This window comes from Plutella xylostella, chromosome 11, assembly GCF_932276165.1.
Source record: "Plutella xylostella chromosome 11, ilPluXylo3.1, whole genome shotgun sequence".
Classification (NCBI taxonomy): Eukaryota; Metazoa; Arthropoda; class Insecta; order Lepidoptera; family Plutellidae; genus Plutella; species Plutella xylostella.
Genome location: NC_063991.1, coordinates 4,447,557 through 4,474,177, shown reverse-complemented (window position 1 = coordinate 4,474,177; position 26,621 = coordinate 4,447,557). Strand labels below are relative to the sequence as shown.

Below are 26,621 nucleotides of genomic sequence, written 5' to 3'. Positions count from 1 at the left end.
GGTATTCTGAAATATGGTCAAATTTTCGTAAGCCGAAAATTATTCGTATACAGAAGTTTTGAAGGCGCTCAAGTTTGTTTAATTGCTCCTCAGTGAGATCCGGATAGCTGGCGTCAGCGTAGTCGAGTAGAGGATACTTACGTTTATCATTCTGGTCACAACCAGGAATAAAACACTTATGTTTCGACGCCATTGTACAAAATCCAAATCAAAAGGCAAATCAAGGTCAATTATAGTACTCGCAAAGGTCAGAAGGTGAGGAGGCAAATCAGAGTCCACGAAAAAGCTAGAGTTGTCGATAAAATCACAAAAATCCGAAAAAGTTATTTGTATTATGGCGGCCGTAATAACAAATACCTAACGTTCCGTATTATGCACACATTGCGGATTGGTGCTTAGTGGCGGCTTATCAAGCTATGTACAACTCGGTTGCCAAAAGAATGGACCTGATACCGTATTGATAGCAACTCGGCGATACCGTAATGGATCGCGTTCGTAGTTCATCGACGCTCAAGCGAAACCAAGAGTAGAAACCAGTATCCCGCGCGGCATTAAACTATGAACTCCATATCATTGGTACAGGCCAGGATTTGAACCCACAGCCTCTCGATTGAGAGGACGAGGCCTTATCCATTACGCCACCACGGCTCTCCGTCATGCTGGTTAAATATAAATGTTTTTATTGCAGGTGAAACCACCAGTACCTTACATAGGTTCCCCAATCCTGATAAGGATGCTGGAAGATTCAGAAAATAGACCAATGCTATTGGTGGAATGTTATGTGTGGAGTATTATAAAAAAAGAAATAAATGTCGAAAACCTTATCCTGATGAATTAATTTATCCCCGTTATTTTATTCACGTAGGTATTTAATAGATACAAATAGCTAGAAATAAATCAAAATACCTATGTATTACCATTAGTGCTATATATACATATATGAAATTTAGTTCCTGGGCACATCTACAGCTGGCGCTGATATCATCGTGTGACTGATAGCTCTATTCTCAGAATAATGAATGTACTCTGTGGTCATTGCACTTTTTCAACTTTTATGACACCAACATAATTTGATTTGAAATTGAGGAAGCATAATTCTTACACTATATTCAATACATTAAATTAAATTAGATAGTGGGCAATGTTCTCGCGTGACATTACAGTCTCGTAAAGGTCTGATGAGGAGCAGGAATATAGCGAATGGATCTAAGTGATGACAATACGTAGGAACATTAGGTTAGGATTCAAAAACACAGTCTCATGGTGCTGGTTGAGGTATGGTCTCGGGAGGATCTGATGAGGGCAGTAACAAGGTGGTGATTGAATTTTATTTCAAAGATGTTTTACATTTCCTCTGGATTAGTTAACTAAATTCATTCGTAACGTAAAATTGACAATGACGGAATTTCTTCTATAGACAGAAGTTACTAAAAAAACCAACGATAGATGGCGTAATTTGCAGAAGTACCTATCTAGTCACCCTGTCACGGGGTGACTTCAGTTGGTAACTCAGAAAAAATATTATATGTTATTGCATCAATAATAAAAAAAAACAAGAAAATATTCAAAGTGTCCATCCTCGCTTTTCACGCACACAAATCACAAACTCATGCCTTGATCTAGGAGCAGGGTCTACCCTAGTGCATTTCCATGACCACTTTTCACTTTTGTCCCACCGGTTTCGGTGCTCAGTGGAATAGCACCATTAACCATTAATATTCTGAGATATCATCACTTCTTATTCTGAGTTAAGGTGAGTCGGGGCAAGCGCGCCTACGGGGTAAGTGCACCCCCCTGTATTATCTCAAAAACTAGATGTGAGACTCCTAACGACATTTTACATCGATTGTAACAAATCAAATGAAGTTCTGGGCGTAAATCACTGATGGCTCTGCACCATTTAACTTGAGATAATGACCATTTTATTTACAGTGTCATTTAAACAGCACTTTAGAGATGAGCGTGTGTTGCAAATCAAGAAAAATCCCACAAAATTATCAGTATTTGGATAAACTAAAGAGTTGAGTGTAAAATTCAAAAGATTTCCTTTAAATCTTTACTCGTATTTTTCTTTTTAGAAGCAAAATTAATGATTTTCTTAACAATTATAAATCTTAACAATAAAATTTTCGAGAGGGGTAAGTGCGCCTGAGTACTAGGACGAAACTTTGTCGTATGGTGCACTTGCCCCGAATTTCATTTGGAAGCTGCAGCTAATTTTGTATTGCCATTTGCGAAAAAAACCCCAAAAATATTGTGTTTTTTTGTTGACATTCTTTCAAGTAAACTTGATGTTTTTCTGCTAAGCATTACTTTTGGGGGTTTATTTTGTGTAGGCGCACTTGCCCCATTTTCAGAAGCAAGTGCGCCTTTCTCCGTGTTTAATTTTAAAAAACTAGCATTATATCATAAATTTATCATATTCACTGAATCAACGTAACATTATTATCTCAAAGAACCAAATATTGTAAACTTTATAAATTTACATGTTTAGGTCAGTAAGGTAAATGTCCCTGTAGTTGATAGGGTCCCAGTAATTGATAGTTTCAACTTTATGGTTGAACAATAAGAAAACTAATTCAGTTTTTGAACGCATTCCTATCAATATTTGAACTTTGAAGTCTGTTAAATTGAAAACCAAAGTGTCAGTATTCTGCATCGATTCAATTTCAAGTTACATTTTTTTTCCCGTGCAGCCGTTTGCATCAACGCGTTTACTTGTGTTTCGTTAATTGAATAACTAAGCTCGGAGTGTTCGCCGGTACGATATTGCAGTTGATATTGCAGTTTTACGGGTAACTATTGTTTTTATTACCTTTGCATGTAAAGTAACTTCGCTGGTTCATGCTTATTTTACCAATTTTTATTATATTTACTTGTTTGTGACGAGTATCATCTACTAGAACAAGAAAAAACCCAAATACCTAGTAATTGATACCCCTATCAAGTAATAGGTCAAAACATTTTTTTTAATTTGCTCGTAATATCAAAGTAAGGGTCACAATACAATAAAATTTGTCTTTGTTTATTTCTGGGTTGAAAATATTGCACGGGTCGAGTACTTGATAGGGTATCAAGTACTGGTCATCTAGCTATCAACTATTGGTTATACACATTATTAATTACAATAAAATTTTCGTTGCTGGTACTATAATTTGATAAGATGCCACCAATTAAAGTTAAAATGCTTGCTTATAATGAGGATTCAATGCTACGAGCTTATGAAGAGGTAAAATCTGGTTTACCAATAGCTGCTGCAGCCCTTAAATACAATGTACTTTATATTATGCTTATAAAGTGAACGGTAAGACTCCACTTGACTGGCGTATGGGTCCAAAAACTTTTTTATCGCCAGCGCAAGAAAACACCATAGTTAAGGAGATATTAAGCATGGCAAAGGAAAAAGAAAAAAAAAATAGAACCGAATGAAAAACGAGCTGAAGAAGGACAAAGAAAAAAGAGAAGTAGATGAAGCCATGAAGATTAAACAAGAAAAGAATTTAGCATATAAAACTGCAGCACAACAGAATCTAGACGCCTTGCAAATGAACAAAAAAGTATTGTTTGATTTTTCAAGCGAAGATGATGTGGAAATACAGGAAGAAAATAATAAGAATGATAATGGAGAAAGACGGACGAATGAGAACGATTAAGACGAAAGAAGAAACAAGAAATGGATAAATCTAAAGCGAAGGAAACTATAGTAGAAAACAGATATATTCAGAAATATTTTTTTTTAAATTATATTCTACAAGTGAAAGTGAAGCCGAAAAGTGGGTGCCTCCTCATGATAGTACGGATGATCTCGAGAGTGATGACTATATAATATATTTTCTAGAATTTGTTGATTTGTACAAGAAGTTTAAATGATTGTTTTTTCCTATTAAAGATTTAAACTGTTGTATAATGCTTATTTTGAATGGTGAATTTCATAGGGTCTCATTATAATAACAACGTTAATGCGTAAAATATGTTGCGAAGACGTGTAAAATGTTCAGTGTTTTTATGTATGAAAATTACTTTACTTTTGCTATGAAAGATTTTTAATACTTTGTATTTTTTTGTTGATGACTTCATATCAATTACTGGAACACAGAATGTAAAACTGCTTTGTCAATTACTGGGCGAAGTGAAAAATTTCCTATCAATTATAGGTACATTTTGAGACTGTTAGAATTTTCTCGGAAAATAGTAAAAAACGTTAAATTAGATACTTGATTGTAAGGAGATAATTTAGATAAAAGACTGATTTACCAAATTTTGTTACTTAGTTACCGCCTGATTTCGTAATAAAAGTTTTTCCCTAACAACGTTTTTGTTATTGCCACTATTGTGTCAACTACTGGGACATTTACCTTATATAGAGAAGATATATTGAGTTGAATTCATCTATGAAAAAACTATGGCGCGCTTGCCCCGACTCACCTTACCCAACATAAAAACACGCCATTTATTGAAATCATTTTTTAATTAGGATTTGTCTATGGTGTGGTCCCCAAATTTAAGGGTAAAAGAAAAATAATTATATTTTAACCTTTTTTATACCTATTATATTAAAAGACCTATTCAACGATACCCTACCTACACCATCTATGGGGAGTACCCAAAAAATATTGGGGTACTCCCCATATCTATGCGAAATATCAGCTTGATATCTTTACCCGTTTCTGAGAAAAAGGGCGGTGACAGACAGTCAGTCAGACAGACGGACAACAAAGAGATCTTATAACGGTTGCTTTTTCCTTTTGAGGTACGAAATCCTAAAAATAAGAAAAATTATTACTCTGCTACCAAAAAAAATACTTACAAGCTTACAACCATACATACATACAATTGAAAAATATTACCCTCCTCCTTCGGCAGTCGGGTAAAATCAAGTGGGACTGGGGGCCATTCTGAACTTTTGTTCTACGAGTTTTAAAAATTAACAAAAAAAAACCTTTTTCATAGAAACTTTGATGACACGTGACTTTTTACCATTGAAAACGAATATTTTTTTCGTGAATTTGCAAAACTCGTAGAACAAAAGTTGTTCAGAATGACCCCTTGAGTCATCCCCTTTCGGCTTAGTATACCCTATTAGTATCTACACTTTAATACCTGTAGTTACCTTTCTACAAGTAAGTAAATACCACATTTGTTTAGAAAGCTAATCGGGTTCCGAGTACGGAGAAAAGTGGCACCCCTATTAATTTCTACTCTTTCCTGATATTTGAAAATTATACTTACCTTACCTTAAAATTTGGCGGGGAACGTCACCTGTACAGGCCCTTAATCGTTAAGGGCCCGTACAGGGTGACGTGCCGCGCCAATTTTGCGTTTTCAATGCTCTTCACACAGCACACGCAGTGACACGCACACATGGGTGAATTTCCCGCGGCCAAAATTTGCGTGGCATCAATGAAATCGGTACTAAAAACCAAAGTTCTAATCTTCTAATATTTTTTTCCGGTTATGTGGAATAGTAATCTATATGAAGCACTAAATATTTTATCAATAGGATTAATGGATACTTTACAAAAAAATATTAAACCTCCAAATCTTTCATTGCCGTGTTTGTCCCCAGGTCATCTCGGTTTGTATTATTCTTCATTGATGAAAAAATATTGAGTGTTTAGATTTAAACTTAGTTTCATTTGATAAATTAATAGTTAAAGTATTGTCTCGAAATACATTTATTCAAATAAATATAGAATATAACGAACGGTAAGTGAAAATACATGTGTCCCAGAACTACATTTCATCGCCGTGACCTAAACATGATCAAGGATATTCTTTTATCTATGAACTTGGGTCCCCCCCTTGGTGCACTAATCGTTTTTTACAAGTGTTGTCTAACTACTCGACGTGGAAAGAGGTACACAGGTGCCCACGTTTTCGCGCTATAGTGAAAGTCATATTTGTTTTTGGTCACTGGACATTTTTTCTTTCATCGCCGTGGATAGATATAACTTCTATAAAATTATGTTTGTCTTCTTGAGTAAGCATTCAAAAGAAAGCATTTTAAAAATATTCATTTTATAAAGTGTTTGTTTCTTCGAATAGTTAATACTTTTTTTGTTATTTATATTTAATGGCTTGATTTTCATCGCCATGCTTTCATTTCCATGGTTTCCATGGCCAAAATTTGCTATGGCAATGAAAAAAAAGTCACGGCAATGAAAAAAAATTCATCGCCATGTCTTGTAAAATAATGTGTATTCATTGCCGTGGCCTGGTTATTAATTTCCGTGGCCAGGTTATTCATTTCCGTGGCCAGGTTATTCATTTCCGTGACATATGTTTTCATCGCCATGGTATGTATGATTAGGCAAATATAAATATATTTACCATCTTTTGTAATACAAGTAATACCGATCCAGGCAAATTACCTACAGGACTTGTCAAATTACCTCTTTTTGCAGTTCGATAAAACGGGCGCGTATCGCGATGTATCAAAACTAAATGCATAATTTATCATTTATAACAATCACAAAATAAGTATTATAATTAACGTTTTGTTTAAATAAGATCTGTTTTAGCTCAAGCGCCCGCTTCTCATGCCAGTGATGCGGGTGCAAATCCCGGCGCTGACATGTACCAATGAGTTCTTTGAATTTAAGTACAATGTATACGATCGCTCTTACGGTGAAGGAAAACATCGTGAGGAAATCTGCATATCTAGATTAAGCACATCTACATATGTGAACCCGCAGTGGATTAGCGCGGTCGGAAATGGTCCAAGATTAAAAAGGCAGTTTAGACCTTGGGTATATGCACAAAGATTCCATTCGAGAGAGCCAGGTATTTACAGCCCCAGCAGATAATAGAATAGCATAGAATATACATCTCCGCAGGAACTCAGCTGGATGCTAAGTGGCCTAAATGCTGCTTGCCAAAGTGTAGGCCTCGGTATGAACTTGGGCAAGCGAAAGTCATGTAGAATGTGCACATCAAACGGGAGCCGGTGATCGTTAGTATATAATTATGTCTACCTCAAGCAGACTATTCGGCTAGGCAGAAGCAATTTCGACAAGGAGGCTGAAAAGCGCATTCAACTGGGTTGGGCTGCATTCGGGAATTATTGTGTAATAGACGGAGCAATGATACGACCGGTTAACTTGGTAACTCGTTTATTACTGGCTCGCAGGCCAGTCGCAATTCTTATGCTATCATGGTACATGGCACTCCTCCCTTATTAGTCTTCGAACCTGACAACAATATAAAATATACACGTAAACAATAAACCAATAATACTTAATTTACTTATAGGTAATAACTTTATTTCTAGGCCTTAAATTATAGGGGCCATGAGGTGCAGCAGTGGCCGCACTCTGACTTTCCGCAGTTACATTGTCAGTGACAGCTGTCGTCAGCTGCGAGTGCGGCGGCCGCGCGTCCTCTCCCCGCACCGCTACCGGCGCCCCCGCAGGCGTCGCGGGCGACTCTAAACTAGGACCAGCAACAACCTCCGAGTCACATTCGTGAAATTCATCAACTGATGGCTCATTATCTAAATTAGGCTGAGCTGTTGGAGGTCCCGATGTCTCTAAGTCCATTTCACGATTCACTGATGCTGGTGATAATGATGTGACGTTACGAGGCTGAACTTGTGAAGCGGTGGCGGAAGGTACCAAGGATTCTGAGCTTGCTATCGGTTCATGGTAAAGTCTTAACTGATCAGCATGCCTCCTGCATTCGATATCATTAATTTCTACCACATACATTCTACTACCTAATTTATTAATAATTTTTCCTAATGTCCAGTTAGGCTTACCTGATACAAAATATCGCGCTAATACCTTTTGTCCAATATCAAATTGTCTACAGTCGGCCTTATCTACGTTCGGAACTATTGTTTGTTTCTGAGGTGGCATAATAAGGTCGAGTTTCCCGCGTAACTCGCGGCCGAACATCAGTTTGGCCGGTGACTCACCGGTGGAACAGTGCACGCTGTTGCGAAATTCAAACAGGTAGCTGGACAACTTCTCATTCACTTGCTCAACTGAAGCATTCATATTTGTTTCAAATATGCATTTTAACATTTTTTTACACGTCTTTACCGAGTTCTCAGCCTGGCCGTTACTGCATGGGTGATAGATGGGGGAAGTTATATGCTTGATCCCGTTCGATAAACAAAAGTAGGTAAACTCCTCATTGGATATTTTAGGATCGTTATCTGATACGATGACATGGGGAATCCCGAACGTATAAAATAGTAATTTTAATCTCTGAATTAGAGACTTCGTGGACAAATTACACATGTATAAACATTCAACCCATTTACTATGGCTGTCTACAACAATGAGGTAGAATCTCTGAGCGAACTGCATGTAGTCGATGTGCAGACGGGTCCAAGGCGCGGGGTCGCGCGGCCAGGGCGCGGGCGGCGCGGCGCGGGGCGCGGGGCGCAGCGCGCTGCACGTGCTGCAGGCCAGCACACTGCGCTGTATGTCGCCGTCTATGCCGGGCCACCACATCTTTGTACGCGCTAAGCTCTTGGTTTTAACCACGCCTAAATGACCTTTATGCAGCTCGTGGATCATCCGAGTTCTATAAACTTGCGGGATAATTATTCTGTGACCTCGCATTAGACAACCGTTATCAATTTCTAAATCATTTTTGCAGTTGAAATATGGTAAAATATTTTTACATTTTACTTTTTTTGGCCATCCAATTAATAAATATTTTATAACTGTTTTCAGAGTTGCATCAGAAGCTGTGGCTTTTTTTATATCATAAAAAGATATAGGCAATGTCTCATTAACAATAAAGTTTATTAATGATCTTCCTGCACATTCTTCTGGCTCAACAAAACTGTCACTCACGGGCAATCTAGAAAAGTAGTCGGCGACGGAATTCCTATCGCCGGCTATATACTGAATGTCGTAATTATACGCACTCAAAAATATTGCGTAACGCTGGAGTCGTGACGCCGTCATTACCGGGACACCGTTTTTCTTGCCAAATATAGCTAAGAGTGGCCTGTGGTCTGTTTTCAAAATAAAAGGGATTTCTCGACCATATAAATATTGGTGGAAATGTTTCACACCGAATATAATGGCAGCAGCTTCCTTGTTAATCTGACTGTAATTACGTTCACTTGCTGACAGTGACCTGGAAGCGAAAGCGAGCGGGCGCTCGTGGCCTTCCTCCCCCTGCGCGAGGTAGGCGCCGAGGCCCGTGGGACTCGCGTCTACGCACAGCGTTAGCCGCGCCTCCGGGTCGAAGTGAGTCAGCACTCTGTCTGAAGCTAGCTCCCGCTTAATGCGCTGGAACGCTTGCTCCTCGCGGTCAGACCAAGTCCACGGCGCGTCTTTACGCAATAAATTTTGCAACGGACTCAATATCGTTGACGCTCCAGGTATAAAATTACGATAGTAATTTATTATACCTAGGAAGCGTTTTACTTCCGTTACAGATTTAGGCGCTGGGGACTCCATAATGGCTGCAACTTTTTTAGGGCACGTTCTGATTCCATTTTTATCGATAACGTAACCGACCCAACAAACATTTTACCCTCAGTTACAGCTATTTTTATAACTTTAACCTGTATAACTGTGTTATAATTATCTCAGTTCTAACATAAAGCGATAAAGATGAGTTAACAAATGAAATTAGTGTTAACAGCAGGTTTAAGTGTTAAAATGGTATTAGTCAAAGCAATTATAATTAAGATGTTATAGGTTTAAACTGTTTCTAGAACCTAAAGCTATACAAGAGTGCTCACTGACACCTGGTAACACTTATGGTTGTTAAGTGGTTTCCTTTAATACTCATATAAATCTTTAGGTGTCATATTGAATTTAGGCTGCAGGAATTGGTTATAAAAGAGATTTTGTCAAGAGTGCAGTAAGACAAGATTCATACAGTGTTGGAAAACTCAACAATGCAGTTTCAATCTTTAAGGTTAACGTAACTTACGCTTATTGCGTTAGGCAAGTAGACTGTAAAAGTAACGGTGTTAAGCAAGACTGTGCGGATCAACTAAGACTGCATAATACCCTTGGCTAAGGGTGTTCTATTTCAAAAAGTGTAATAGATGACTTAGATGAGTCTATTTGTCTTAAACTTTAAGTTCGCCATTTGCATTGGCGACCTAACCTATAAATTGCTGGGATAAACAATATTTTGCTTTAAAATACTTACTTATTTATGTGAATTTTGTCATTCCAGTCATGCCAATCGATTTATGAAACTAATGAACATACAGCAAGGAAACAAAAAAATACAAAATTGAGTCGTCTATTTTATATTTACTTATGTTTCATTTGAAATCCTTAATAAATTCGGAGCGCATTAAAATTGAGGTGGGAAATATGGTATACATTACAGTAAAATTACAATGGCATATTATTTTCAATTCATAAAACATGTTAAGTCAAGGTAATATATTATATTTACTGTTATTTAGTAATGATCAATACTGTCACTCTAATACTATCGCGTTTGATTGCTGTTGACACTATTATTTTCAAAGACATACAACTTGTATGGTAAAAGTGTATTCGAAAAACGGTAACATACTCACTTAACCCTTTTTTATCAAACAAATAAGAGTCAGGGAGTCAAATAAACATTCTACAACTACAACTATACCGGTAAAAGTTCTAGCTGAGAGTGATTAAACGCTCTTCTATAGTAACTTTAGCACTTCAATGACACCGTACTACAGGCTTTCTATAACTTAAACACTTCAATGACACCGTTTTACAGGCATTCTAAAGCCTTTACTCTCAAAATCGTGGGCCTCTTTCGTGGTTATAAGTGAGTTAGAGCACTCTCCTACACTCTTATACAGCTATGTCTTAACACTTTAATTTTCGAATGGAACCATTATACAAGTTATATGAGAGTTTTTTTAACGCTACGGTGTTAGTTGGGGAGGTATGTGACGCTGGGTTTAAAAAATTCACACTTATCTTTTTGTAATTTTAACCCAGCATTGTTTAGCCTTTCTAATACCTGTCGTAACCTCTGTAAATGTATTTCCCTAGTCGGTCCCGTTACGCATACGTCATCGAGCCAACAGCTGACTCCCTCTACTCCGGCCAGCAATGTTTCCATTGTTCGCTGAAAGATAGCGGGGGCATTCGCCAGTCCGTACACTAACCGTGTATATTTAAAGAGTCCGCGAGGCGTATTTATGGTGGTAAGAGATTGAGAGTCCTCTTCTATTTCAAATTGATTATAGGCATTGCTAAGATCAATTTTAGTATAGCTTTCTCCCCCACCTACTTTGGCAAACACCTCCTCTATGCGCGGCATCGGGTATTTGTCGATATACATATCTTTATTTAGTGTCAGCGAGTAATCCCCGGCGATTCGTACCTTACCGTTATCTTTTAATACCGGAACAATAGGAGTGGCGTAGTCGGAATAGTTCGTAGGTACTAATATACCTAGGTCGGTTAACCGTTCTAATTCTTGGTCGACTTTATCTTTAAGTGCAAATGGCACAGAACGAGCTTTGAAAAATTTTGGTTCTGAATTTTCTTTTAACCGTAGCTTAATTTGAAATTGGCTAAATTTTCCTAAGCCGTCGCTCCACAAGCCAGGATATGCGGTCATAAAATTATGAATTTCATTATCAGACTGGTTTACAATGATGTTATTGTTATTAATTGATATTAAACTTACACCAAATTTTGCCATAAAATCCCTACCTAAAAGCGGGGGGCCTCCATTTTCAATGACATAGAATTTTATTGGTTTTGACATATTATTATACGTAACAGTTTGACAAAAATATCCAAGTGGGGTAAGTTTGTGACCATTGTAAAAACACATTCTAATTGAGCATGGGTTTAAGTTATTTCCCTCAAGTTTTCACTGTAAAAACTATGTGACATGACCGAAATACCAGAACCAGAATCTATTTCCATGCAATATTGTTCATTATTTATTTTAACAGGTAAAGTTATAGGTTCATAATTCTCATACCTCATGTTAAACAAGCTGCATTCCTTACAGTCCTCACAGGTAGAATCATTCTCCTCCGTTTCTATGTTATTTACCCGTAATTTGCACATTTTACGCAAGTGACCTTTCACTCCACATTTTTGGCACTTAAGGGCCCGTACAGGGTGACGTGCCGCGCCAATTTTGGGTTTTCAATGCTCTTCACACAGCACACGCAGTGACACGCACACATGTAAGTTTGCACAGTGGGTCGATAAACTTTTACTCGCCAACTTTATTGACAATTATGTTCAAGTACATTTTGGGTGATTTTAGGGTAAGTAAGTATAATTCTTACTTACACTGGTAGGCACCAGGAAAGAGTAGAAATTAATAGGGGTGCCACTTTACTCTATACTCGGAACCCGATTAGCTTTCTCAAACAAATGTGGTATTTACTTGTAGAAAGGTAACTAAAAGTATTAAAGTGTAGATAATAAGTTTCGGGCATCCTCCAGCCAACTGAACCCCGACGACAAAGCAAAGTAAATACATAGTGTCGCAAAAGGGCTATACTAAGCCAAAAGGGGATGACTCAAGGGGTAATTCTGAACAACTTTTGTTCTACGAGATTTGCAAATTCGCGAAAAGAAAAATTCGTTTTCCATGGTAAAAAGTCACATGTCCAACAAAGTTTCTATGAAAAAGGTTTTTTTTTGTTAATTTCCAAAACTCGTAGAGCAAAAATTCAGAATGACCCCCTGTCTTACTCCTTTTTACCCGACTGCCGAAGGAGGAGGGTAATGTTTTTTGATTGTATGTATGTATATATGAATGTTTGTCTGTTTCTTTGTTCCCTCCTGTAGCCTAAACGGCTTGATAGATTTTGATGTATGAGGTATTGTTAGAAGCGTATTGATGGCGCGATGGCTATAGGCTATGTGACGTTCCATTAAAATGTACATAGCGCCCTCTTGAGGACATAACGTGATGATCGAAAAAATAATAATTCAACTTTGCCGTGTAAGGTATCAAATGAAAGGACTTGATTTTCACATTACAAAAATATGCATATTGAAGGTATTTAAATAAAAACACCAAAATTATTGAAATAAAAAATGATCATGAACTATGTACCTACCGACGTAAAATTTCATAAAATAAAAACAACTAAAAAGTTACAAATAAAAAAATACAATTATAAAAAACTAAAAACCTGACTGTACGCTAAAAACATGAAAACGAGTCCCAATGTTAATGGAAAGTATCGCAGGCGGGGACCAACTTGACCGCCACTCAAGGCCGTTTTCTAAGTAACATTCAGCTAAATGGTGAACCCTCTGCTGGTATAATTTGTTTATATACCGCTTTTTCAATACCTGTTTGTAAGTACATTTTTTGGCAGCATAATATTTTTACTTAATTTTAGGGTTTCGAACGTCAAAAGAAAAAAAGCAACCGTTATAGGATATGTTTGTTGTCCGTCTGTCTGACTGACTGTCTGTCACCGCCCTTTTTCTCAGAAACGGGTAAAGATATCAAGCTTATATTTCGCATAGATGGGGAGTACCCCAAAAAAAATATTATGGTACTCCCTGTCCCACACAAGTAAATTGGGGCTTATATTTTTTCCAGTTATTTTGATGTGTATCCTTTTTTTTTCTTTGTTGTTTTGTGTGTTTCTTTTCTTTAAATCTGTATTTTTTTTGTTGTTGCTGTCTATGTGTCGAAAAAATGTATCTTTATCTTCAAATCACGCCATCTATCGTTTGTTTTTTTTGTGGCTACTGTCTATAGAAGAAATTCCGTCATTGACAATTTTACGTTACGAATTTATTTTTATTTATTTTATTTTTATTTTTATATTTTCGTGGAGAATCAACAGCATTTTGTTAATAAATAATTATTACTTATGAACACATAACAACTTGATGCCATTAACAGAATGAACTTAGTAAACCCAGTAAACCTAACACATCCAGAGGAAAAACAAAATCTCTTTCTCTCTCTCTGAAAAACATACTTAATAGCCCAAACTCGATGCTTTTAGCTATTAACATCTTTGAAATAAAATTGAGCCACCACCGTGTTACTGCCCTCATCAGATCCTCACGAGACCATACCTCGACCAGCACCAAGAGACTGTATTTTTGATCCCTAACCTAATGTTCGTGCGTATTGTCATCACTTAGATCCATTCGCTATATTCCTGCTCCTCATCAGACCTTTACGAGACTGTAATATCACGAGAATATTGCACACTATCTAATTTAATTTAATGTATTGAATATACTGGAAGAATTATGCTTCCTCAATTTCAAATCAAATTATGTTGGTGTCATAAAAGTTGAAAAAGTGCAATGACAACCAATGTGCAGTGATTTTGTATCTGTACACGATAAGATCGCGAGCTGTCAGTGCTGCCTAAACCGACGTGACCCTTCTTTGGAGGCCAGCGGCCAACTGAGTCAAACGTCACTTGTGTTTATGATTTTATAACACAGAAAGCCGCCATAGATATTTGTATGAAGATTTGAGGGAAAAAAATTGCTCAAGTTTGGGATTAATTTACACAAAATAAGTGTGTATTTATTAAAAAACAAGGTATTTAGCGCCTAGTCCAAGCCTTTAACTTTATAATATGATAAAAATCATATGAAAATTCTTTATAATTACGACACAGTTGTTACAATACGGGAGTGTGATTGACTGGTTTTTCTTGATATTCTGAAATTAATTTACAGTTATCCATAATCATTTACTTAAATTCGAATGATTCAGCACCTAGCTAGACTCTTCAACTACCTGTGTGATTTTTTTCAAGGCTGTAGAGCATCATTTACTACATAATTCTATGACAATGCCAACCCTCGATTCCCTATTGCAGACCCTTAAATGACTTAAATCGGCACTTTAGTTCACTATGGTTTTTCAACCCACACACAGAACATCGAGAGACATGTTGGTCGCGCTGGTCCCCGGGGGCGGCGGCTGCAGGGGCGGCGCGCGGCGACGGGCGGCGGGGCGCGCCCCCGCGCTCGCTCGCCACGCGGTATACCGGCTCCTGCTGGATCACCACGCCGGCTCCATTGGTCACCAACGCCTTTGCCTCTCTAGCACACTCGGCCCGTTCCGCGATCTCCAGCGCTTTTGCGAACGTCAAGTCCGATGAATCTTGCTCGAAGAGCCTATCACGTTCTGGCCCCATTCCCAGTCCGAGAACGAAGCGATCCAGAAGCGTTGACTCCAGGGCGGTACCGAAGTTACAGAAGCTCGCTAGGCCCCTGAGACGTGCCGCCCATTCTCCGAGGGATTCACCTGGGTTCCTTGTGGCCCCGTAGAACTTGGCCTTATCCGCGAATGAGCACTGCTTGGGTTTAAAATGAGCATCGAGTACTTCAACTAGGTCGTCATAACTCAAACCGTCTATGTCCTTTGGATAAACTAGGTTACGTAATAACCTGTAGGTTTCATCCGATAGGTGCGTTATCAACACTGCACTTTTATTTGTAACTTTTACGTCATTTATTTTGAAAAACTGCGTTAATCGACCTTTAAATATCGACCACTCGCCGGATTTATGGTCGAAAACCGAAATATTTCCCAAAAAAGACATAACTGTTAATATTTTATAACGCGGGTAATCACACACTCGTTCGCCAGTGTAATAGACGGAGCAATGATACGACCGGTTAACTTGGTAACTCGTTTATTACTGGCTCGCAGGCCAGTCGCAATTCTTATGCTATCATGGTACATGGCATATTGTCACATTTATATGCTCCTCGGCCATTCGTCAGAGCCTGAAGACAACCAGTGCACCCTGCCAGTAATGACGTATGGTGCAGAGACGTAGACACTGACAGTGGGACTGGTCCACCAATTTAAAGTCACTCAGCGTGATATGGAGAGAGCTACGCTTGGGGTTTCTCTAATGGATCGTATCAGACAAGAGGTTATCCGTCACAGGACTAAGGCTACTGTCAAAATGTGCAAGCTTAGGTAGGTAGCCGGTGGTAGTAGCTGGATTAGGAAGGCCGAAGACCGAGTGTTGTGGCGCTCCTTGGGAGAGACCTATGTCCAGCAGTGGATGATTATAGGCTGATGATGATAAAATACATTTCATATTATTATATCAATTAAAATATACTTTTATTTAGCAAAGAGCTCATAAAATATTATATCATATCACGTAATCTGTGTAAAATTACACAACACCATCCAAACCCCTAGCACCAAAACCTTAAGATAGGTGCGATGACGAGAAAAGTGAGGAGGAGCGGTTAAGTGCACATGCTGCGCCCCACTTCGCTGTTGACGAACATGTGCACCTAACTGCACCTTTCTTTAGGTTTTGGTGGTTTGTTCGGTGATTTGTAATTCAGCACAGATCATGTCATATCATAATAATATTTTATGAACTTTACATAAAATTTACTGTTCGTATACTGTATAATATTATCATCATCATCATCATCATCATCTCAGCCATAGGACGTCCACTGCTGAACATAGGCCTCCCCCAATAAATAAATAAATAAATAAATAATCATTTATTTCAGGTCATCATTTGTTACATTAAAATTAAAATCACAAAATAAACCCATATGTAAATACAATAAAAGTACAATATTTAAAACTGAATAAACATAAAAACACAAAAATATAATAAAGTGCTGTATAGGGGCAATAAAACTATGGACAAATTACAATTAAAATTATAAAAATGTTAAATGCATTCGCCTACTTCTTATTCCCCGACTGGTGCATGAAAAGCCAGTGCTTAATGAACCCATTTCCATAAATATCGTCGCCGACAGCTGCTATCAGCTCATTGCTGGAGCTCCGGACTCGGTCCCAGAACGACGCCGCCCGGAGCCGCAGCACGGCGAAGTAGTCGGGGACCCCGGCGTCGGCGAACATGGCCTTCGCACTGCAGTAGCGCGGTTGTCTCAGCAATATGCGTAGTGCGTCATTGTATTGTACTCTAAGGGTGCTGTATGCTCTCCTTGTGTAATTAATCCATAGTTGGCAGGTATAAAACGTTTGACAAAAGGCCTTGAAGAGCACAATTTTTACATCCTTAGAGCACTTGGCAAACCTGCGTGCGAGCATGTTGCACCGCACCGCCAGGGCCCGCCGCTCGCGCTCCATGTCGGCGTCGTCACTCAGGGTCTCCGTCAGCACATGACCCAAGTACTTGAACTTATCTACAACCCGAATCGATGAGCCATACATGTAGACCGGGGGTATCCTCTCCGGACCTCTCCCCACTCTAAATACCATTACTTCACATTTCTTGGCGTTATATTTTAAACCACTACTATTAGCGAATCTCTCACACACAGCAATTAGCTTTCTTAATCCGCCGACCGAGGGGCTGAGGAGCACCATATCATCTGCGTAGCTCAAGTTGTTGAAGCATACATTCCCTACGTGACACCCGATGCCGGTGCTCCTCAACTCCTCGATCAGGTCATTTACATAAAGGTTGAAGAGGTCCGGAGAGGTCAGCCCTCCCTGACGAACGCCACACTCTAGTCTATATTCACTAGAGTGTGCGTCGCCCCATCGTACAGAGTTAGTTTGGTTCTCATACCAGTGTCTCAACAGACCCACTAGGTCAGAAGGAACCTTAGACTTTAACATCTTCGACCAGAGCAGGTTATAGTTTACCAAGTCAAAAGCACGACTTAGGTCTAAAAAACATGCATAGACCGAAGTTTCTCTATGTTTGTAGTAATTGACTGCGTGCTTAAGACTCAGTATCGCAGAGTCTGTTGAGAGACCGGGACGAAAACCAAACTGCGCGTCACTGATCTTAACATTCCTCACCAACTCGGGCTGCAGAAGCCGTTCAAGCACCTTGCCAGCGACGGTACCCAAGGAAATAGGTCTATAGTTTGACACACTCGAGAGATCTCCTGTTTTATTTTTGATGACTGGAACCACCACCGTCCTCATCATAAGATCCGGTAGGTACTGAAGCTCTAAGCAATAATTAAATATTAAAGCCAATATTTTATATACCTCATCACTAGCGTACAGAATATGCTCGATGCTGAGAGAGTCATGCCCGGGGGACTTTCCCCGGGTCATGCAGCGCACCGCGCGAGCCACGCTCGCCGCCGTCACACGCAGCTCGGCCGCTGGGGGCTGCGGGGCAGGGGCGGGGGCGGGCGCGGGCGACGGGGCTACCCCCGCATCGGGCACACACTGTACCTTGAGAGGAGCGACTTTGAAATGGTTTGTGAAAATGTCCGCAATGGCCGCTTCATTACTTTCATTCTCTACAGATACTGGCAACCCTCGTTTGTAGCTTAGAGCTTTAGTACCCTTCCAAAACTTATTAAAGTCTTTGTTTCGTTTCTGTAGTGCTAGTATGTTCATTTTAATTATCTCTTCGTTATTTTGGCACCAGCGTAATTTACTCTTAAATATTTTCCGGCTAGCGTGCATTTCATCATAAATTTTACCCGTATTGGGTTTACCAAAATTTATCCACATCTTAAAACAAATTCTAGCCCGCTCATGATGATGTTGAACGTGGTAGTTCCAGCCGGTTACCTGGCATTTTCGTTTTCGTGCACCAGCCTTGGTTATATTAGAACTAAGGATAGAAGCAGACTGTAAAATATCAATAAAATTAATATACAAATTATTAATACACTTAGCAGTAATATCACATGTTTGACTAGTTGCATTATACAATTGACTTAATTTATCTTTACAATATTTCCCATATTTATCAATTTGATCCTGATCTCGGGTACCCCATCTGATGCCATGAGATATTTTAGACTTATTTTTATACACTTTATTACAACCTGTACCTATATTACACTGAACAAACATTGGGAAATGGTCCGAGGTGGTGACGTCGTGGTGGACGCGCACGCGGCGAACCGTGGCCCGCGCGGCGCAGCTGGTCACGCAGTGGTCCAGCCAGCGCCGGGCGCCATTGGCCTCGCTGATGAAGGTGAACGTGCCCGAGTCTGCCCCGAGCATGTCGATGTCAGTGCAATTCCACAATTGCTCACGACAGAATGCCAGGAGCTCCTCACTGAAGCGGGTGCCAGGGTGGGCGTTGTAGTCTCCCATCATGTAGACCGCCTCGGCGTCACACTCCTCCACCACGGCACTCATGTTCGATAGTGTATCGGTGAACTCTGGCACATTTTCATCTTTGTCACACGGCATGTAGACATTTAACACTAGATATTGCCGGCCATCAAACTCAATTTGAATGGCCGCCAATCGGTCACTCACACAATCTATCACACGCACATTAGCACACTTAGACTTACGCCACATGATCGCTAAGCCACCGTACGGCCGACCACGGAGTATTCCTGCTGAGGTGTCCACTGAAGACTTCGCGAAGGTACTGAAGTCAGGATCAATCAGGTCAGTGAACCCGAGGTCATGCTGCAGCAGCCATGTCTCCTGCAGCAGCACGATGTCCGCGGCGCGGCACAGCTCTCGAACATGATGGACTGATCGCTTTATGTTCTTGCAGTTAAACGTAACGATTTCGATCTTAGTTCGTACATCCATTACGGTTTACTGGTGGCGCGGTAGGCATTACTTTCGACGTACTTTCTGTACACCAAGTGTAAAGGCCAGAAGTTCTTATCTAAGAAGACATTCAATTTAGCAGTCGGTATTACCACTTTGAAGGAGTTAAAAGAAGTCTCGGTACGCTGCTTAAGTTGTTCTACACATATGGCTTCCTCCCCGAGATCTTTTATATGGGCTTCTATATCGCTACTTAGTATGTGTTTTTGTAGACGAGAAATATATATAGAACTTGATTTCCACCTTGTCCGATTGGAGGCAGCCCGCATCCAGTGCTTCCCCGCGGACTTGACTATACCGTCCGTCCATCTCGCGGGGGGCCGCCCAACGCTGCGCTTACCGGTACGTGGTCTCCACTCGAGGATTCTTCTGCTCCACCGACCATCAGCCGTTCGAGCAATGTGTCCGGCCCACTGCCATTTCAGATTACTGACTCGATAGGCCATGTCGGTTACTTTGGTTCTTCTACGGATACGCTGAGCATAGCCCTTTCCATAGCTCGCTGGGTGACTCCGAGCCTATTTAAGAGGCCTAAAGACCACGTCTCGGCACCGTAGGTCATCACTGGCAACATGTATAATATTATACCTCAGCAATAAGGCCGCCTATTGTACATTCGTTCTAGTCTATAAGTATGTTTTTTTTGTATGTCTGATTTATGTGGTGTTCAATAAAGCAATATTCTATTCTATTTTATTCTATACTTTATGAAAATATAGATGTTATAATAGGTAAGGTTAATTATATGTTGTGAACGATATTAATGTGAAATTAAAAAAATCTTTTTATAAGTCGCAATACGAACCCCATAATACTACTTAAAGAAGTCCATACTACATTCTTTATTATTTTATACATACTGTCGTTCTTTCTTTCGTTCCAATATCTATCCAAATATTTCTACCATACATAATCTGTCTAAGTTTGCATTTCCCTCACAGATTTTTTTTATTGCAGTGGATTGATTCCTTCATATCCATAGCACAGTTCTTTCATTGCCGTGGACGTTAGTTTCATTGCCGTGGATGTTTTTTTCATTGCCGTGGACGCTTATTTCATTGCCGTGAACGCATGTGTCATCGCCGTGGCACGAAATTTTTGATCATCTGTATCTCGTTAAGTTTTTAACTTATCTGCTAGCCATTAAGTAAGAACACTAACATTAACAAAAACTTAAATAAAAGCGCTTTGTCAATATAAAAAACCTAAAGATAAAAAAGTCCACGGAAATGAAGATTTTTTAGGACTTGTTGAAATCCACCCTCATGTAAGTTTGCACAGTGGGTCGATAAACTTTTACTCGCCAACTTTATTGACAATTATGTTCAAGTACATTTTGGGTGATTTTAGGGTAAGTAAGTATAATTCTTACTTACACTGGTAGGCACCAGGAAAGAGTAGAAATTAATAGGGGTGCCACTTTACTCTATACTCGGAACCCGATTAGCTTTCTCAAACAAAATGTGGTATTTACTTGTAGAAACTACAAGTATTAAAGTGTAGATAATAAGTTTCGGGCATCCTCCAGCGAACTGAACCCCGACGACAAAGCAAAGTAAATACATAGTGTCGCAAAAGGGCTATACTAAGCCAAAAGGGGATGACTCAAGGGCTCATTCTGAACAACTTTTGTTCTACGAGATTTGCAAATTCGCGAAAAAAAATATTCGTTTTCCATGGTAAAAAGTGTCCAACAAAGTTTCTATGAAAAAGGTTTTTTTTTGTTAATTTCCAAAACTCGTAGAGCAAAAGTTCAGAATGACCCCCTGTCTTACTCCTTTTTACCCGACTGCCGAAGGAGGAGGGTAATGTTTTTTGATTGTATGTATGTATGTTTGTCTGTTTCTTTGTTCCCTCCTGTAGCCTAAACGGCTTGATAGATTTTGATGTATGAGGTATTGTTAGAAGCGTATTGATGGCGCGATGGTTATAGGCTATGTGACGTTCCATTAAAATGTACATAGCGCCCTCTAGAGGACATAACGTGATGATCGAAAAAATAATAATTCAACTTTGCCGTGTATAGGTATCAAATGAAAAGGCTTGATTTTCACATTACAAAAATATGCATATTGAAGGTATTTAAATAACAACACCAAAATTATTGAAATAAAAAATGATCATGAACTACTGACGTAAAATTTCATAAAATAAAAACAACTAAAAAGTTACAAATAAAAAAACTTGACGCCACTCAAGGCCGTTTTCTAAGTAACATTCAGCTAAATGGTGAACCCTCTGCTGGTCCTCGCCTACGATACTTTCCATTAACATTGGGACTTGTTTTCATCTTTTTAGCGTGCAGTCGGGTCTTTTGTTTGTTTATAATTTGTTTAGTACTATATACCGCTTTTTCAATACCTGTAAGTACATTTTTTGGTAGCAGCATAATATTTTTACTCAATTTTAGGGTTTCGAACGTCAAAAGAAAAAAAGCAACCGTTATAGGATCTCTTTGTTGTCCGTCTGTCTGACTGACTGTCTGTCACCGCCCTTTTTCTCAGAAACGGGTAAAGATATCAAGCTGATATTTCGCATAGATGGGGAGTACCCCAAAAAAATATTATGGTACTCCCTGTCCCACACATGTAAATTGGGGCTTATATTTTTGCCAGTTATTTTGATGTGTACCTATCCTTTTTTTTCTTGGTTGTTTTGTATAAGTAGTTATGTGTTTCTTTTCTTTAAATCTGTATTTTTTTGTTGTTGCTGTCTATGTGTCGAATAAATGTATCTTTATCTTCAAATCACGCCATCTATCGTTTGTTTTTTTTGTATAGAAGAAATTCCGTCACTGACAATTTTACGTTACGAATTTATTTTTATTTATTTTATTTTTATTTTTACATTTTCGTGGAGAACCAACAGCATTTTGTTAATAAATAATTGGCCATGCTAACTTTCTGAACAACTAACAACTTGATGCCATTAACAGAATGAACTTAGTAAACCCAGTAAACCTAACACATCCAGAGGAAAAATAAAATCTCTTTCTCTCTCTCTCTGAAAAACATACTTAATAGCCCAAACTCGATGCTTTTAGCTATTAACATCTTGAAATAAAATTGAGCCACCACCGTGTTACTGCCCTCATCAGATCCTCACGAGACCATACCTCAACCAGCACCAAGAGACTGTATTTTTGATCCCTAACCTAATGTTCGTGCGTATTGTCATCACTTAGATCCATTCGCTATATTCCTGCTCCTCATCAGACCTTTACGAGACTGTAATGTCACGAGAATATTGCACACTATCTAATTTAATTTAATGTATTGAATATACTGGAAGAATTGGACGTAGTTACGCAGAAAGGACTCAACCCACACAAACCTAGTTCTGAGATATAGACGTTTTAAGTTCTAATCGGTATTCTTCAGCAATAAAAAGCATCTTATATGTGGAAATTATCTTAAATTATGCATATTTATTGTTATTTTACTATTGCAAATCATGGTGTAGCTATAACGAATATTTATTGAGTTATTAATGAAAATATGCACTTGGATCCTTTCTCCTAAATTGCTTTTTCTATGCAAGCAGGGAAATTCAACGTTTCGCAGAAAGGATCCAACCAAATATTTATTTTTATAAAATATTTTTTTTAAATAACAATATGGTTTTTAAAGTAAAATATTAATATTGTAGACACAAGACATTCCTTTTCTACACAAAATAAAAATTATATATCAAAGGTTAACCTATTATTAAATAATTTATATTGAAATGTAATCGGAAACAACATTTCTCATCTATATAAAAATCTAACCGGAACTGTATTCCCAAGCGCAAAACTCTGGATCAACTTAACCGATTTTGATATTTTTTTTTACAAAATAGAAGCCTACGTTTTTAGTGAGTATCTACGACCCGTTTGTATCCCATAATTTTCAGGATAAAGCATTTTGACGGAAAGCAAACCTCATAGAAAAAAGTTGGGCATGAATAAAATTCTAACCGGAAATATGTTCCCAAGCGCAAAACTGAAAATGAAAAATGAAAATGAAAATGAAAAAGCATTTATTAACACCAGATAAAAACAATAAACATTACAATTAAAATTAAAACGGTGGAGAATTAACAGGCAGATATTATCGGTGTCCCCTACACTAGGTAAAACCCGTATCGTGGGGGACAGTAGGCAGATTAAACAGAAAGTGTTCACAGATTATCAGCAGGTGGCACTACATTTGTAAACTCAAATTTAGTGGCTTTAACATGATTAAAAACTAAAAATTACTAACAAATTATACTATGCTATCGAATTAAAAACTAACAATTAAATGCTTTCTTAAAGTTAACATAAAACCTAAACAATTTATATAAACCTAATTACAGGTAACGCTCCCTCTGTACATATATATATATATATATATATATATATATATATATATATATATATATAGATAAATAGTAGGTATAGCTAATATAAATATGTACATATCATATATAAATTATATTTATAGATAAATCATATATATTATATATAAGTAATAAAATAAAATTCTGATTAATAATTAATGTTATACCTATTTTTTAATTAAAAGTATATCCTCCGTTTCTTCGTAATTTAACTTGGTAAGCCATCTTTTAAATTGGACTTTGGCTTCTTTTATAGTTGCATCTTTAACTTTGCAGACTTTTGTTGCTATATTGTAAGTGTGTGGTCGGAGAAACTTAGGGAATCTTTGTGCAAAGCTTGTATTTGTGGCATGAACGGGAATTTTGAAAGTCCTTTTTCCTAGCCAATTTGCGTAGTTTGTTGAGTTAATTGTATCACGGTGAGTTTGTAAACATGTACGAAATATGAACAGTTGTCTGACGGTCAGAACCTGGCATTCAGTATATAATTGAGAGGTGGGATATCTTTTGGGCTTGTTCATCATAACTTTAAGAATTGAGCGCTGTGCTCTTTCCAAAGCCAACATGTACGTTTTAGATGAACCACCCCAGCAGGTAATGCAATAGCCTAAGACAGATTGACAAAGTGCTGTGTAAACATTAAGCAAAGTCTCTTTGTCTGCACTATTGCGAAGCAAACGCATAATATTTATTAATTTCCTTGCTCTTCCGGATATGTACTCAATATGCTTAGAAAAGTTTACCTTTTCATCCAACACTACACCAAGATATTTAAGAGAAGGTACCCTTCCAATAGCTTCACAGGAACAATTTTGCGATAGATTATTGCATGTGTGCATTTTTAAAAGTCGACCTGGATCTGGCTGTGAAGCTTTTGTTTTGTGAAAACTTAAATATTGAGTTTTTGACAAGTTTAGGGTGAGTAGATTATTTCCAAGCCAGGTAGCAGTTTTAGCTAAGCCAATCTCAGCACCTTTGTAGGTCTCTTCCCAATCTTTTCCGGTAAAAAGAATGGCCGTATCATCTGCATAACATATAATTTTTGAATTGTCTGTTTTACTTGTAACTGTGCTAATATCGTTCATATATATTATAAATAGTGTTGGCCCTAGGATACTACCTTGTGGTACGCCATACTTGATTGGCATAGGACTACTTGATGTGTCTGATATTTTGGTAACCTGTTTTCTGTTATCAAGGTAGCTTTCGAACCAGGATAACGGTTGACCTCTGATTCCGAGGTTTTCCAATTTTTGTTTAAGTATTGGTATCGAGACTGTGTCAAATGCCTTTGCAAGGTCAAGAAACACGCCGAGACAGCACCTTCCATCATCTAAGTGCGTTGTAACGGTATCTATGAGAAGTGAAACTGCGTGTTCTGTAGATCGTCCGCGTCTGAAGCCAAATTGAGAATTAGACAGAAGGTTATTTTGTTCAAGGTACTTAACGAGTTGATTATTGACAATTTTTTCGAGTAATTTCGAGACAACGGAAAGCAAAGAAATAGGTCTGTAATTTGAGGGAATGCTTTTATCTCCTGATTTGTATATCGGTGTTACTGATGCTGTTTTCCAAATATCAGGAAAGCAGCCACTAGCCAGACTCAGATTACATATATGGGTAAGAGGTTTGATGAGGAAGGAGCTTAAAGTTTTTAAGAGTGGGTTCTTAATTCCATCTAGTCCGGGGGCACTTTCATTTTTCAGCTGTTTTATATATTCGGATATTTCTTGTGGGTCTGTCGGGTTAAGAAAAAAAGATGTCGGGGTGGACGAGGCTTTGGCTAGTGCCGCCAGCTCGGTCTCTGTTTTGCCTGTTTGTAAGATAATTTTATCTGCCAACACAGAACCTATTGTAGCAAAGTGACTGTTGATGGAATTGATCTCACTTCCTTGTGCCGAGATGAGCTCGGAGGCGTGATTGCGTGGTGGTTTTATTTCACAAATAGATTTGATAGCGCTCCATAACTTTTTTGGATGCTCTTTACTTTCATTCAATAAGTTTTTTTCATATTGAGCCTTAACTTTGCGTAAAATTTCTTTGCAGAAATTACGGTACCTAGTATAAATAAGCCTGGCTGTAGCGTCATTTGGGGATTTTCTGCTTTTTAGGTGTAATCGATCTCTCTGAATCATGCAGCGAATTAGACCTGGGGTGATCCATGGCTTATAATTAAACTTTGAGCGGCTCACTGAGACAAGCTTAGTGTTTTTGTCGATGCATTCTTTTATTAAACATGTGAATTTGTTAGCAGCCTCATTTACATCTGACGATGAAAGAATATCCGACCAGTCCACGAGTTCTAGATCCACGGCTACTGCGTCATAATCGGTTTTGAGATGTTGTCGTTTATTATTCTTTGTTCCATCTTTAATACTTATAAATGCCATCGGTATATCATGGTCACAGACCGAGGTTTTGCACACAAGTCCTTCTGATTTGTATTTAGTTTTTACAAGAATATGATCGATACAATTATTATTTCTTGTTGGTATAGTAATGATAGGCGTCAATCCGTGTTCTGCTATTGTGCATAGGTATTCGGTTTTATCGTCCCCTTCAGGCATGATGTTGATATTTATATCTCCCATTAATAATATGTTTGGTTTGTGTTTTATGGAGGTGAGATAACCATCTAGACGTTGAATAAAATTTTCTGTATTTTTAAAGGAAGGTGATCGGTAAAGTGCTATGATTGTAAAGTTGTTTGATAGATCTATGCTAATACAATCGGCCTCCTGAAAAAATGGTTCGGTTACCGTTACATTCAAGTCATTTTTAACATATACAATCACCCCCCC

General features: G+C 38.3%; 1 protein-coding gene across 1 annotated transcript; it reads right to left on the bottom strand.

Annotated features, from left to right (window-relative positions):
• Nucleotides 1-7,095: 7,095 nt before the first annotated feature.
• On the bottom strand, nucleotides 7,096-15,639 carry LOC125489197. Its single transcript, XM_048624220.1, has 3 exons — nucleotides 14,771-15,639; nucleotides 11,923-12,047; nucleotides 7,096-7,190 (listed from the first exon to the last, which is right to left on the bottom strand). The coding sequence occupies exons 1-3, from the start codon at nucleotides 15,494-15,496 to the stop codon at nucleotides 7,178-7,180; spliced, it is 864 nt and encodes a 287-aa protein (XP_048480177.1). The 5' UTR covers nucleotides 15,497-15,639; the 3' UTR covers nucleotides 7,096-7,177.
• Nucleotides 15,640-26,621: the final 10,982 nt, after the last annotated feature.

What these genes read in the sequence shown, in the direction of transcription:
- LOC125489197 (XM_048624220.1), bottom strand. Translation starts at nt 15,496, where the DNA reads ATGTCTTTTTTGGGAAATATTTCGGTTTTCGACCATAAATCCGGCGAG. An exon ending in GCCGATTTAAGTCATTTAAG is followed by an intron (nt 12,048 to 14,770) that starts GGTCTGCAATAG and finishes CGGGCCCTTAAG; the next exon opens with TGCCAAAAATGTGGAGTGAA.